General features: G+C 39.5%; 6 protein-coding genes across 7 annotated transcripts; 3 read left to right on the top strand and 3 right to left on the bottom strand.

Annotated features, from left to right (window-relative positions):
• Positions 1-66: 66 nt before the first annotated feature.
• LOC148175285 (protein O-glucosyltransferase 2-like) lies at positions 67-1,828 on the top strand (the record flags this gene model as incomplete). Its single annotated transcript, XM_088036974.1, has 5 exons — positions 67-303; positions 351-705; positions 754-1,064; positions 1,113-1,347; positions 1,394-1,828. Coding segments are annotated over exons 1-5 (1,521 nt in total), but the record flags the coding sequence as incomplete, so codon positions are not given.
• Positions 1,631-2,256, bottom strand: LOC148175284 (enhancer of yellow 2 transcription factor-like). The gene is made up of 2 exons (XM_088035776.1): positions 2,118-2,256; positions 1,631-2,070 (listed from the first exon to the last, which is right to left on the bottom strand). Exons 1-2 carry the CDS (start codon positions 2,177-2,179, stop codon positions 1,830-1,832), a joined length of 303 nt encoding a protein of 100 aa, XP_087891902.1. The 5' UTR covers positions 2,180-2,256; the 3' UTR covers positions 1,631-1,829.
• A 27-nt stretch (positions 2,257-2,283) lies between these two features.
• On the top strand, positions 2,284-6,562 carry Wdr33 (WD repeat domain 33). 2 transcript variants are annotated; one of them, XM_088035775.1, is made up of 12 exons: positions 2,284-2,454; positions 2,544-2,696; positions 2,744-2,913; positions 2,964-3,233; positions 3,476-3,627; positions 4,233-4,330; positions 4,382-4,508; positions 4,557-4,790; positions 4,836-5,050; positions 5,101-5,301; positions 5,351-5,476; positions 5,528-6,562. In XM_088035775.1, the coding sequence occupies exons 2-12, from the start codon at positions 2,609-2,611 to the stop codon at positions 6,286-6,288; spliced, it is 2,442 nt and encodes an 813-aa protein (XP_087891901.1). In that variant the 5' UTR covers positions 2,284-2,454; positions 2,544-2,608; the 3' UTR covers positions 6,289-6,562. The 2 variants fall into 2 exon arrangements, with proteins under 2 accessions (XP_087891901.1, XP_087891900.1); XM_088035774.1 differs by having other exon boundaries at positions 5,092-5,301.
• Positions 6,563-6,612: 50 nt separating this feature from the next.
• Vsp37A (Vacuolar protein sorting 37A) lies at positions 6,613-7,913 on the bottom strand. Its single transcript, XM_088037084.1, has 6 exons — positions 7,828-7,913; positions 7,562-7,751; positions 7,369-7,513; positions 7,087-7,323; positions 6,889-7,040; positions 6,613-6,844 (listed from the first exon to the last, which is right to left on the bottom strand). Exons 1-6 carry the CDS (start codon positions 7,902-7,904, stop codon positions 6,650-6,652), a joined length of 996 nt encoding a protein of 331 aa, XP_087893210.1. The 5' UTR covers positions 7,905-7,913; the 3' UTR covers positions 6,613-6,649.
• Positions 7,914-8,007: 94 nt separating this feature from the next.
• Positions 8,008-8,523, top strand: LOC148175281 (succinate dehydrogenase assembly factor 4, mitochondrial-like). The gene is made up of 2 exons (XM_088037090.1): positions 8,008-8,155; positions 8,201-8,523. The coding sequence occupies exons 1-2, from the start codon at positions 8,086-8,088 to the stop codon at positions 8,446-8,448; spliced, it is 318 nt and encodes a 105-aa protein (XP_087893216.1). The 5' UTR covers positions 8,008-8,085; the 3' UTR covers positions 8,449-8,523.
• Positions 8,494-12,387, bottom strand: LOC148175280 (uncharacterized). The gene is made up of 4 exons (XM_088037081.1): positions 12,053-12,387; positions 9,918-11,074; positions 9,667-9,871; positions 8,494-9,620 (listed from the first exon to the last, which is right to left on the bottom strand). The coding sequence occupies exons 1-4, from the start codon at positions 12,209-12,211 to the stop codon at positions 9,072-9,074; spliced, it is 2,070 nt and encodes a 689-aa protein (XP_087893207.1). The 5' UTR covers positions 12,212-12,387; the 3' UTR covers positions 8,494-9,071.
• Between the last annotated feature and the right edge of the window lie 120 nt (positions 12,388-12,507).

Below are 12,507 nucleotides of genomic sequence, written 5' to 3'. Positions count from 1 at the left end.
GAGGACGATTTTGAGAAATTTAAAATGCTTATTCAGATTTTTCCTTATTTCAGCAACTAGAATTCAAACCCAATGTTGGCTCCCCTGCAACGTCAAACTAATCAAACTAACCTCAGCAATGACAACCCTTTTTTATTTTATTTATTTATTCATTACTTTTACTTTGTACAAAGAAACAATAGCCAGTAAGACTACCATTAGTGCCAAATTTTCCAAAGTATGGGGCCCCGGTTTGGAGCCGCACATTTTTACAATGCCGGCAAGATATTTTTTTATACAAGCTGTGAATATACAAAATCATAGGTAAAAACTCTTGTTTTGAAACAGTTTTACGTAACGTTTCTTTTTAGTATTACTGAGAATCCAGGAATTATTTTTAATGTTTCCCTGGACGGTTTTACAAAGTCTCAGAAACCATGCAGGATTTGGATAAATCACCTTGATAATAAGGATGGTTCTTACATTATTAGGTACAAATTGTATGAGCCATGTTATGACATGAAAATTGTCGTCCGGTATCAGGACGAGGATGTTGATAAGTCTCCTTATAACATTCCAGAGACTGTTTATCCAGATGATTGTGACTGTCATGATCAGAATATTGATCATTTTTTAGAGAAATGGAACTGTGGTGATGTTCCAAGGCAAGTGCTGTCTGATTTGAAGCCTTTTAAAAGTGTAGACTGGAGTGAACTCAGAAAAAAGGTAATTAGGTCATTGGGAAAAGACTTGGAGTTATAACAGAGTTTTTAGGTGATTAAAAAATTTAATCAGCCACATTCCATAAGTCTGTGCCATTATGTAATAAAAAACAACGCTGTGTTTCGAAATTGTTATGGAAAGTATGTGGGCTTCAAAGTGTTCATGGACAGTATTTTATCATCGTTAAGTAGAAAAGTACAATTACCTGATACTGAGTTTTTTGTCAATTTAGGAGACTGGCCTTTAGTAAAGAAGCAATCTGAAATTTTCCCGATTTTTTCCTGGTGTGGGAACACAAATAATTATGACATTGTCATGCCCACTTATGATATTACAGAATCCTCCCTGGAGAACATGGGCAGGTATAAATCAATTAAACCAAAAACCCCAGTTTGACTGTTTGCTTTCAGAGTCATGTTAGATATGTTGTCAGTCCAAGGCAACGTGAAAACTCCCTGGGAAGACAGAATAGAAAAAGCCTTCTGGAGAGGCAGAGACTCAAACCAGCACCGCCTAGATCTTATAGACATATCAAGAAAACATCCAGATCTCTTCAACGTCTCATTAACAAATTTCTTTTTCTTTAGAGACAAGCAAGAGGTGTATGGAAAATCAGAACATATCTCATTTTTCTCATTTTTTGATGTAAGGTTCTTTTGTGGACATCCTCAAAATGATACATTTTTTGTAGTATAAATACCAATTGGGTTTGGATGGGACAGTGGCGGCGTATCGCTTTCCATATCTCTTAGCAGGGGGCTCCTTAGCGATAAAACAGGAATCTCAATATTATGAACACTTTTACAACGATCTGATCCCTGATACTCATTACGTGACGACGAAACGCGATCTCTCAGATCTTGTTGACAAAATCACGTGGGCAATCAACAATGATGAAGAAGCCCATCAAATTGCAATAAACGGGAGAAACTTTGCGAACGAAAATTTATTGCCACAACACATTTTCTGTTATTATGCTCATTTATTGAATGAATTTAGCAAGAGACTGAAGAGTCAAGTGAACATTTTAAATGATATGGAGAAAGTTGAACAAGTTAAGCAACAGAGTTACTGTAATTGTTACCCAATAAAAGATGAATTGTGGCTATTTCTTAATTTGCACCTAGTTAAAAAGTCTTACTGTAGCCAAACTTGTCCACATTGATTAAGATTGATTCTAATTCATGCAACAATTCTCTTTTAACTGCATCAGGTACCATACTCCTAGCTTTTGGTGTTACAATTGAAATGAGTTCGTCTACGGTGGGGACGTGTTTTTCGTTCTCTGTGATCGCCTTGCGACAAGCTAAACGAACTTGGTCTCTCCAGCCGCATTCAATAAGACGCGTCTGCACCAATTCTGTCACTCTACAAAGTTTACTAGTAAAATCCGTCACAAAAGGGGCGCTCCTTACCTGTCCAAGCCATGATTTATATCTAAATGTAGATTAATTTTCGCATCATAATCCTGTGCCATCACAACTAGCTAACCTCAAAGTTTGACAAATTGATTTTAGTTTGACAACAACTTTCAGTGACTTTTATTTTTATTAGTTAGAAAAATTTTCAAACACGCAAGCCTGGTAACCTGGCGACGCATGCGCAGTCAAAATCGAATCTGCGAAGAAAGTCCATCTTGAATTTCACAGAAACGAATTTCTTTATGGTTTTCTGTACGCTATTTCCAGTGTTTTCACGTTTTGTTTGTTGTAGAAGTTCTATTTTTATATGCGCAAATAGTTATATCTGAAGGTGAGTACCAGAAGGAGCCGTGCCAGTGTCAATGTGGACACATGTTTGGTAAGATGTGGCGGCCTTCATTAATATTTCGTGGATTGTAGCCACCATGACACAAATATCAGTGTTTTCGTTGAAGTAAAGAAACACTCTTCCCAACTGTGATAAGATGGAGTTTGCACAACCGCCTCCGAACATGACTGTGCCGCCCCCCAACCTGGGGCCGCAGAACATGCCCCCACCCAACATGGGACCAGGTAATTTAGGGTTGCTGTGTGTTTTGTGGCTAACGGGGTTTTTTCAGGGGGCTATGGACAACACAAACCTCAGTTTAGACCATTCATGAACATGCAGAGGCCTCTGCCTGGACCCTTGGGCAACATGACTTTGGAGGATTTTGATGGAAAAAGGCTCAGGAAATCTGTTATGAGAAAAACAGTGGATTACAACTCTTCAATTATCAAAGCACTACAAGTAATACTAAAAATTATTGATAGAAACAGACACAAATTTCTTGTTTTTAGACTAGAGTCTGGCAGAGGGATTATAGAGACAGAAGAGCCCTGCAACCAGACGTTATGTATTACCCTGATATGATGCCTCCACCTAGTTACCAAGATAATCCAATAAATTGCGTTACTACGCGATTTGTTAAAACGGCGACAAATAAGATGAGATGCCCCATTTTTTGCATGGCTTGGACACCAGAGGGCAGGAGACTCGTCACAGGCGCCAGCTCTGGAGAGTTCACGCTGTGGAATGGACTTACCTTTAATTTTGAAACTATTTTACAAGTGAGGATAATTTTAAGTTAGATTAGGTAGAGGGAATTTGATTTTGCATGTCAGGGGCTATAGTGAGTTGTCCATAAACAAATCCGCTAAAGTCAAATACAGCGATTTTCTTAAGTCAAGTTTCCAGTCAAGACCGGGAATAAAATCGGACTTTTCGATCGTTTTTTTTTTTCAAATCTGGGCTTGTCTTTATTTTTGAAATCTCGTTTCGGTAGAATTTGAGCACTTTGCTGTTTGCGCAGGCCCATGACAGCCCAGTCAGAACCATGGTCTGGAGTCATAACGATAGTTGGATGGTAACGGGGGACCACGCGGGGTACGTGAAATATTGGCAGTCCAACATGAACAACGTGAAGATGTTCCAAGCTCACAAAGAAGCTCTAAGAGGCATAAGGTATCTACAACTTCTCTACGTATTACTCCAGTTTGTATATATTTTGAAAATCATGTTTTTAATAAACTTTACCCCATCCTTCCTTACATTAGTGCAATTTCTTTGGAATAAACAGAGATTGAGATAACTGTCGGCACAAAAAAATGTTTTCTTTTTCATTACTGAGACATAGGCTGTGATAGATTAATGATAAAATAAGAATCTGTGATATTGTACCGTGATGTATAAATTACAACGTTTCAATAAATTCATGAAAAATTCAAAGAGAGACAATTCCAAGCTTGTTTCTGGACTTGAACGAAAGTATGGAAACATGTTTGGACTTGCGTTTTTATTTTTTCCTTTGCTCGGTTTTTAACTGTCCGGCCTGTTGTAACAATAAAAGGATAAAAAACGCATACTTGTTTTATTTCCACTTGGACGTCGAAGAGAAACGTTTTGTAAATAAATAAAGGACTGTGTTTTATTGTGCGCACAAATTCAACCCTTAATAATGCTTTTCAATTGGATTTTTTTTTAATAATTAAAGGATCATTCTGCACTAATGATAATATTATATAATAGTAATGTTTTGCCTCTGTGATGACTGTGAATGTGTTGTTTAGCTTCAGCCCGTCGGATACGAAGTTTGTTACTTGCTCAGATGACGGTACTCTGCGAATTTGGGACTTTTTTCGATACCAGGAGGAGAGGATACTGCGAGGTAAGACCAAGACTTCACCCCTTTTGCAACGAATACGACTAACAATTATAGGACACGGTGCTGATGTAAAGTGCGTCCATTGGCACCCCCAGAAAGGCCTTATCGTGTCTGGTAGCAAAGATAACCAGCAACCTATTAAACTGTGGGACCCCAAAACAGGACAGTCTTTAGCTACTTTGTAAGTATACTAAGCGTAAATGTACTTACGTTAAGTCGCTTGATACAGACACGCGCACAAATCAACTGTGATGGATCTGAAGTGGAACGAGAACGGCAACTGGTTGATTACAGCTTCACGTGATCATCTCCTCAAACTTTTCGATCTGAGGAACTTGAATCAGGAAGTACAAACGTTCCGAGGGCACAAAAAAGAAGCTTCAAGCGTCGCGTGGCACCCGATACATGAAGGACTGTTTTCTAGCGGTGGTTCTGATGGGTCTATCATGTTCTGGCATGTTGGGTAGGTATCATTTTACCATTTCCCACTCTAGGAACTTTATTTTAGTGCTGACAAGGAAGTTGGTGCTATAGAACAAGCCCATGATAGCATAGTCTGGACCCTGGCGTGGCATCCATTGGGTCATATTCTCTGTTCAGGCTCCAACGATCACACTAGTAAATTCTGGACCAGAAACCGACCAGGGGATCAAATGAGAGACAAATACAACCTAAATACTCTTCCTGCGGGAATCGCGGGACTCGAGGACATGGATGTTGGTGGTACGTTAAACCCAGAATTGTTATTGCACCGTTTAATATAGCTGTTGCAGAGGAACCGTCGATTATTCCAGGCATGGGTCCTGACGACAAAGTTGAATTGACGTCCATGAGTTCTGATGGTCCCACGGCTATTCCAGGATTGGATTTAGATATGTTGGTAACCAATGCCGAAGAGAAAACCAAGATTAAGAAGGTGCCGTTCAGCAAACCCATTCCGAGGAACTTCCAAGCGCAATGGAATGAAACTTATGGTGCCATCTCCGATTTACGTGTTTTATTTAATAACTGGGTGTGTTACAGAGGATGCTGCTGGTACCATCAACGAGGTCATTAGTCAAATTGTTGAAAACACTCCCGGGGTGGTACCTTTACAGAAAATCGCACCTAGTGCCATAATAATTTACGGGAAATTGATACCGGTGGAACGTAAGTCTTCTACGCGAACCCGAGCTGTGCTAAGTAATCTTTATTTTTTAGCTGGTTCCAAGCTGGAGTCGGTCATTGCAGAGGGCCCTGAGGCGCTCCAGAAGTATATAGACTCTGGAGAGATCGAGGAGCTTCACGACGTGATGCCTATCAACGACGACGAGGACTACCTGAACGACTACGACAGCAACGACGATTCTCCAGGTGGTACCAACATTCCGAATCACAATCCAGAATTAGATCATATGCGCTCCGATTCTGATATGCGAAACGTGGACCAAGACATGCGGTCTTTCTCTTCATACAACAGAGACAGCGACATGAGAACTATGGATCCCGACTACCGCAACGTGGTCAACCGCGAGCTCAATTTCCAGCCGCCTCCACGAGACTACGATATGAGAAACGACATGGGCGATGAAGATTTTCGGTCGTTTAACCGTGGAGACCAAGATTTCCGACACTACGAAGACGAGGATAATTACGATGAGTATTATGATGAATCGAGAGGAAATTGGCGAAGTAACGGCAACTATGGAGGTCAATTTGGCGGCAGAAACCAGAATTTCGGAGGTAACTTCCGCGGTCAAGGTAGTTTCAATAGAGATCAATTTGGAGGGCAGAACGAAGGATGGAATGGACATAGCAGTGATAGTTTTAGAGTGAGGGGGGCTAAAAGAGGTGGTCCGAGAGGACAGAGAAGTTCGCGAAGTAGCAGAGGATCGTCGAGACCTCGCGGAAGTCAAAGAGGAAGCGGTAGAGGTGGAGGTGGATCCAGTAGAGGACAGACTTCTTCAAGAGGAAGATTTTAATGTGGTCATATTGATTACAGATTGTAAATGCTACTACGATTGTGAATAATATATATTTTTGTGTTATTTAATCGCGTTATAGGAGTTAATTAGGTTGACTTTTCCGCTTCCGAGGTTTTCCGTTTTCACAATAAGTTGTCAGTACGTACGGACGTCTTCTTTTCGCAATAAAACTTCTGAAGTTATTGTGTAATGATCCTGACCTTCAATTGGCATTATTGTTTTTGTAACGATTGTCTGATTTCATTCAATTAAAAAGCTATTAATAATTGAACATGACTTTGATTTTGTATGGAACAAAAACCACATTTAGCTACTTTTTTTTATTGAGTAATAAAATTACAAATATTGCACACTACAATTAAAATCCAGCCCTGTGCAGACTGTCCAACTGATGCGACAGTTTCTCTTCCTTCGTTTTCCTATTCTGACACAAAGTCCTTGATTTAGTATACAGATTCACGAATTTATCAACATCAATTCCACCTTTCAAGAAGGAATCGGCTATACTTTCACTCTCTGATTCAGCTTTCTCAGCAGCTGACCTCAACTGATCCTAAGAAATAATTCAGAAATAATAAAAAACAAGTTTTTTCTTACCTTAATATTCGCGGGCGAGTATTTATCTGATAAATTTTGATATTCAACATGCAGTCTTTCATTTTCAAATGCTAATTTTGTGACTTCTTCTATCCTCTGATCAATATTGGATTTGAGCTCCCCCAACTGTTCCTGCTTGGATAAATTTGATTCTACAATCACAATGTTAAAACAAGGACAAACTGTAGTGCTACGTGCCTGCCAACTCCTCAACTTGCACAATGAGATCATCTAAAAATTTGTTTTGTTCTTTGATTGCAGGAATTTCATGTAAGAACTCTTCTTGCCTGTCAACATTGTTATTTAAAAATTCTAGTTCTTCAATCGATAGTTTGCTTAGTTCAGGAAAAATAAATCGTTTTTGATGGTTTGGCAAGTGCGTGGGGGACGTAAAATTATTCATCACACTATAATTTGGACTAGATCTCTCACCATCTAGAATAACTTTCTTAGCGGTAAACAAAGCAAGTTGTAATTTACCTCTCATGGGGAGAGTGGGTGAAGTAATGTTGCTACCGGGCGTAATACTACTGGAAGAACAATCGTTCTTTAATGGGGGCGGATTCCTTTCAAATTCTCTAATAATAGCTTGCACAACGCGCCCCAAATCGGAATGAATGGTGAACTAAAATCAAAGTTTCAATCTGCAGAAGAATAAAGAGGAGTTTCATACGTTTAAAAGTCCAGGGGCTGAAGTAATCTCACTGTCTGCATTAACCCACTGGTGGATAATCGGGGGCGAAATCGACAACAAAGGCTTCTCATTGGGAAATTCCTTACTTAGAGAAATACGCAAACACAACTCGTTGCGCCCTGATGTGAACGTAATTTGATATTCTATTCCTTCACAGACTTCTAAAACACTACAATTTCGTTATTTAACGCTTTTAACGCGGGATAATTTCGTTATTTTTAACGTTTATTACGTGAAATACTCACTTATCGTTAAAAATTTTCAGGGTGTTGATCTGGTGCCTTCTCATGTCTTGATCACTTCTGTATATTTTTGGCAACATTTGGCAACCTTTTATTCACTGAAGGAAAACGGAACAAAGAGATTAATAAGCGAATAAATATGTTTGTAATATCACTTAGTTTTTTGCTGTGAAACCTAACCTTGTTTGTCACTTTGACAGGTGTCAGGTGATTTTAAGGTTATGAAAACAAATATTTTGTTGCTACAACAAAACAATCAAAATGAGCATGTTTGCTTGCAAACTCCTTCAAGCGTCGCCCCACGGTGTCGTCAGGCATTTGTCCCTTAATGGTACCGTTCCCTTTTGTTTGAACTTGTGATAATTTTATTTTCTAGCCCTTTTTGTCAACTACTCGCCTAAAGAGCCCAGTACTAGAATGCAAGAGTTTAGACGAAAACTGCGCGAAACGGCACAGTTTGAGAAGCTTGAGGAACTGACAGAACACCCTTACAGAGAAAAAGAACCCTTGGAACCGTTTCCTGACAACACAAATCCTAAAACTGGTGAAATTGGGGGGCCCAAAGGGCCAGAACCCACCAGATATGGAGATTGGGAGAGGAAAGGGAAGGTTTCAGACTTTTGACCTAATGGTGAGAGTTTAGGGGTAGTAAAAATTGTATGTATATAAAAAATGTATTTGAATAAAGTTAGAAACTTACACTATGTTATAAGTTAGATCTTAAAATAGCACTTAAAATATTACAAGAAAGGGCTTGGTACTATTTTTTTTGCAAATAATGAGAAGTCATGGTCGTGGCTCCTCGTGGAGCCCCTTTTGGAATATTTAGAGAATTTTACTCTGTTCAAAACACCACATATCACATAACTCAATTTTTCCACATCCGAAAATCTACTTTTAGTGTGATGAGAAAACCGCAATTTTGTACTTGTACACAGAATCTTAGAGACGCTATATCTATTTCAGTTTCTATTGAGAAACACGTGAATCTAGAAATATGGCAACTAAACTGAAAATCTTTCAAGCTGCACAAAGTCCTATTTTTAAAATAAGATAAGTAAAATTAGTTGTTTTTCATCTGTCTTTAATTCAGATGGAAATGGAATTTGCACATTGTCGCAACTAAGTCTTTCACGTTTGATTTTCCGTTATTTCATCTAAAGTTTTACTTAATTAACGTATAAATTAACCTACAGCACAACGTAATTTTGACCAGAAATTCATACCTCCAACGCAACCAACTAAACCTACAAATGCCCTCGATGATATGGTTCATATCCCGCTAAATACTTATCAGCTAAGATCCTAGAACTCTCTATAACAGCTAAATGCCTCGCATTATCATTACTTAGAAGTCTTGAATTATCATTAACATTAGTTAATAACCGTCCATCATTAGTCAACAACCGATTATCATTCGTCACAAGTCTTGAATTATCATGAACGAGCAGTCTTGGCGGTTCCGCCATATTAACTAACAGTCTAGCACCATCGTTGGTTAAAAGACGCGTATTGTCATTAATCAAACCTCTATTATCAGTCAAAAGATGCGAGTTATCGGTAATGATTCGAGAACCATCGCTCGAGATCATTCGGGTGTTGTCTTGAGGCATCATGCGCTGAGGCTCCGGTTGCATCATCCGATTATCAGTTTGCATCAAACGATTGGTGTGATCGGGAGGCGGCTGCTGCGGTTGGTGCGGGGGCTGCTGGAATTTTTGTTCGTTCGTGTTGTGGAACTTCGGCATGCGTTGTTGGTTGTCTTGATTGTTGTATTTCGGCGACGGGGCATGCACCTAGAGGGTTTAACATTACCAAAGTTCTTAACGCGTGGTAACGTACCTTCATGTGGGTGTTTAGAGTGCTTGACTGGGAGAAGGCCTTCCCACAGGTGACACAGACATAAGGGCGCTCTCCAGAGTGCACTCGCATGTGCCGTAGTAAAATGGTGTTGACGGTGAATCCTCGTCCGCAGACCGTACAGACGTAGGGGCGCTCCCCTGTGTGGTTCCTCATGTGATACTTCAACTTCATCACAGTGGTGAACCTATAAAAACCAGTTAATGAAGAAGTTTAAACATGAGAAGTGTTACCTCTTCTGACAAACTTGGCACTCGATTGGTTTTTCAGTGCCGTGGAGTCTCTTGTGACTCGTGAGATCCCCGGATTGTCGGAACGCTTTTCCGCAAAAGTCGCAGACGAAAGGACGCTCATTCGTGTGGGTCCGCATGTGGATTTTTAGACTCGCTTTTGAAACGTAGCCGTTCTTACAAACTTCACATTGAAACGGGCGCTCTCCTGTGTGCGTCCTGAGATGCAGCTCCAAATTGAATCTTTGAGGGAAACACTTTCCACAGATGTTACAAACAAAAGGTCGATCTCCTGTATGTTGTTTTATATGCACCGACAACGTTCCAGCGTCTGGAAATTCAGTTTTACAGTAGTCGCAAATGTGCTTTAGCAGCGCAGGATCCCCTTCTTTCTTCTCGTGAATCTTCATATGTTTGAGCAGACTGTTTTCGGCGTAGCATCCCTTGTTGCAGATCTTACAGACGAAGGGTTTCTCTCCACTGTGTTTCAGCATGTGTTTGTTGAGTAACGTGGTGTGGATAAAGCGTTTCTTGCAAATTTTACACTCGTGTGGTTTCTGATCTTCAGGCACGTGAGTTCTCATGTGGTTGTTCAAGTAGTTTTCTTCAGTAAACCCCCGAGGACACAGCTTACATTTATATGGACGGTCTTCAATATGTGTGCGCAGGTGTTTCCTAAACGACTTCATGTTGATGAACTGCTTCTTGCACACGTTGCATTGGTTCGTATTTCGCTTCAACTTCTTCGCAGCCAGAACTGCAGCTTTTCCTCCAGCTTTCGCCAGGAGTTTCTTCTTCGACAATTTGCTTTTTTGAGACTTCGCCGCTTTGAGGAGTTGTCTCTGAGCTATGGCCTTTTCATCATTCGCGTTTTCAGGTATCGAAGTTTGGAGTAAGTTATAATCGATTTTGTAGTCATCCTCATCGCTGTCTCCTGAAGACGAGTCCAGGCCGAAATTGTCCAAAAGCAAAGTTGTTGCAAAGTCAGACGAATGGGACGTTTCTTCTTCTTTTCTTTGCTTGATGCTCGGTGGCAGACCCAAATATTGGCGGAGATTGGTGTCGGATTGTTCGCAGAGTTGTTTAAAAGTATATGCGTTGCTAATTTGGTGAACACATTGGATGCAAACTGAAGATGGTAAACCGTCGCCGCTGTCGATCTAAAAAAGAGAAACGCTCGTAAAATAATGAAATTCGTGTCAGATGTTCAATGTGCCACCGCTTTTACGTGGGGGCAAAAAAACTGTTTCTATTTGATTGCCAATATAAATAAATCACCTCTGATCAATATGTTTCTTTTCTGTCCTTTCTACGTAGGTTTTATTGTGCGTTTTTATTATCTATCCGTAAGTGAATCAAATAAAACCACTGATAAAATGTTATTTAATTGGAAAAATATGAGCTCTGGGCTATAATTTCGAGTTTCATAGGCAGGGAATTGTATTATTGAAAATTTGCTTTTCCCGGTGTAAACATAACGATAAGAAGTGGGGACAAGAAGAAATAATTATTAATTTATTTTATATATCATGACTGTGTTGGTAGAAGTATGAAGATAAGCACATTCTTTCTATTCCAACTCGTGGAAATATGACTCTCGTGACTCTCATATGAAATGATCGAAACGGTTGTTGTAGATAAAGCATAGTATTTAATTCGAGTATAATAGCCTTGCTTAACAGTTTTTTAAATTTCTTGCGTGTATGCAATATCATTGTACCCTTATTAAATAATACACCATAAAAAAAACAAAGCTTTGGTTCATAGATATGTAAAACGCTTTATTTTAAATATTTTCAGCCAGAATTAAAAAAGGCCTCTTTTTCACTTTCAAGACTTGGTACCAACCTGAAGAAAATAATAGACCACAGTCCAATTCCATCTAAACAAAATTTAGGAATAACTTTGTTGAACCAATTTAAAAATTACCTCAGGCCATGGAAGACCTTAATTGTTATTTTTATATCTTGAAAAAAAAACACGACATTTTTGCCACCTGCTTGAAACCTGAAACCCCACTCAAAAAGTTTTAAAAAATTTCTTCGGCGCCTCCCCACAAAAGGTATGGAAATTCCCACGACGAAAACACATTTTTTAACTTCTTGCACACAAAAAAAGAGCTAAAAACTAATGTTAACCTGTACAGAAGAGATTCCAGTGATCATTTCTGCAAGGATGATGGCATGTCCGGTGGATTCATCGGTCAAGAACACAGATCTCATTTCACCCTTTTCGGAAAGGCAAGCCCTACATATTTTATTTATATCGAACATGCTTGGTTCCGATTTAACCTCCATCACAGGAAAGTTAAATTACATCACAAACATAAACACAACAAAAGATGCACAAACACGCAAAGCAAATGGCGAAAATAGATTCTTCCACTGGTCGATTGTGTCCAACAAGGCGGACGCAGCAAGGATCGGCTAGGACTCGGAAAAATCCGGTACCCACAATCCCCCGGACACTTTAAAAATAAAGAAAAATGTTCCGGGTGGTTTTTTCCTTTAGCCACAACCCTTTTGGTTTAATTTAGTTTACAGAAAACTGAACACAAATCAATCTCGAAAAACCCACTGTATTTCTACGCTCA

This window comes from Gnatocerus cornutus, chromosome 5 (genome assembly GCF_029298725.1).
Source record: "Gnatocerus cornutus isolate USDA-ARS CGAHR chromosome 5, icGnaCorn1.1, whole genome shotgun sequence".
Lineage (NCBI taxonomy): Eukaryota > Metazoa > Arthropoda > Insecta > Coleoptera > Tenebrionidae > Gnatocerus > Gnatocerus cornutus.
This window is presented reverse-complemented; position numbering and strand designations above follow the sequence as displayed.

Coding starts and splice junctions, on each gene's coding strand:
- LOC148175284 (XM_088035776.1), bottom strand. CDS start 2,179: ATGGCACAGGATTATGATGCGAAAATTAATCTACATTTAGATATAAAT. Junction 2,071..2,117: donor ATAAATCATGGCTTGGACAG/GTAAGGAGCGCC, acceptor TAAACTTTGTAG/AGTGACAGAATTGGTGCAGA.
- Wdr33 (XM_088035774.1), top strand. CDS start 2,609: ATGGAGTTTGCACAACCGCCTCCGAACATGACTGTGCCGCCCCCCAAC. Junction 3,628..4,232: donor GAAGCTCTAAGAGGCATAAG/GTATCTACAACT, acceptor TGTGTTGTTTAG/CTTCAGCCCGTCGGATACGA. Junction 5,477..5,527: donor GAAATTGATACCGGTGGAAC/GTAAGTCTTCTA, acceptor TTTATTTTTTAG/CTGGTTCCAAGCTGGAGTCG.
- Vsp37A (XM_088037084.1), bottom strand. CDS start 7,904: ATGTTGCCAAAAATATACAGAAGTGATCAAGACATGAGAAGGCACCAG. Junction 7,514..7,561: donor CAGCCCCTGGACTTTTAAAC/GTATGAAACTCC, acceptor CTTTGATTTTAG/TTCACCATTCATTCCGATTT. Junction 7,041..7,086: donor GCAAGTTGAGGAGTTGGCAG/GCACGTAGCACT, acceptor TTGTGATTGTAG/AATCAAATTTATCCAAGCAG.
- LOC148175281 (XM_088037090.1), top strand. CDS start 8,086: ATGAGCATGTTTGCTTGCAAACTCCTTCAAGCGTCGCCCCACGGTGTC. Junction 8,156..8,200: donor CAGGCATTTGTCCCTTAATG/GTACCGTTCCCT, acceptor TTTATTTTCTAG/CCCTTTTTGTCAACTACTCG.
- LOC148175280 (XM_088037081.1), bottom strand. CDS start 12,211: ATGGAGGTTAAATCGGAACCAAGCATGTTCGATATAAATAAAATATGT. Junction 11,075..12,052: donor CTGGAATCTCTTCTGTACAG/GTTAACATTAGT, acceptor TCTCTTTTTTAG/ATCGACAGCGGCGACGGTTT. Junction 9,621..9,666: donor CTCTAAACACCCACATGAAG/GTACGTTACCAC, acceptor TAAACCCTCTAG/GTGCATGCCCCGTCGCCGAA.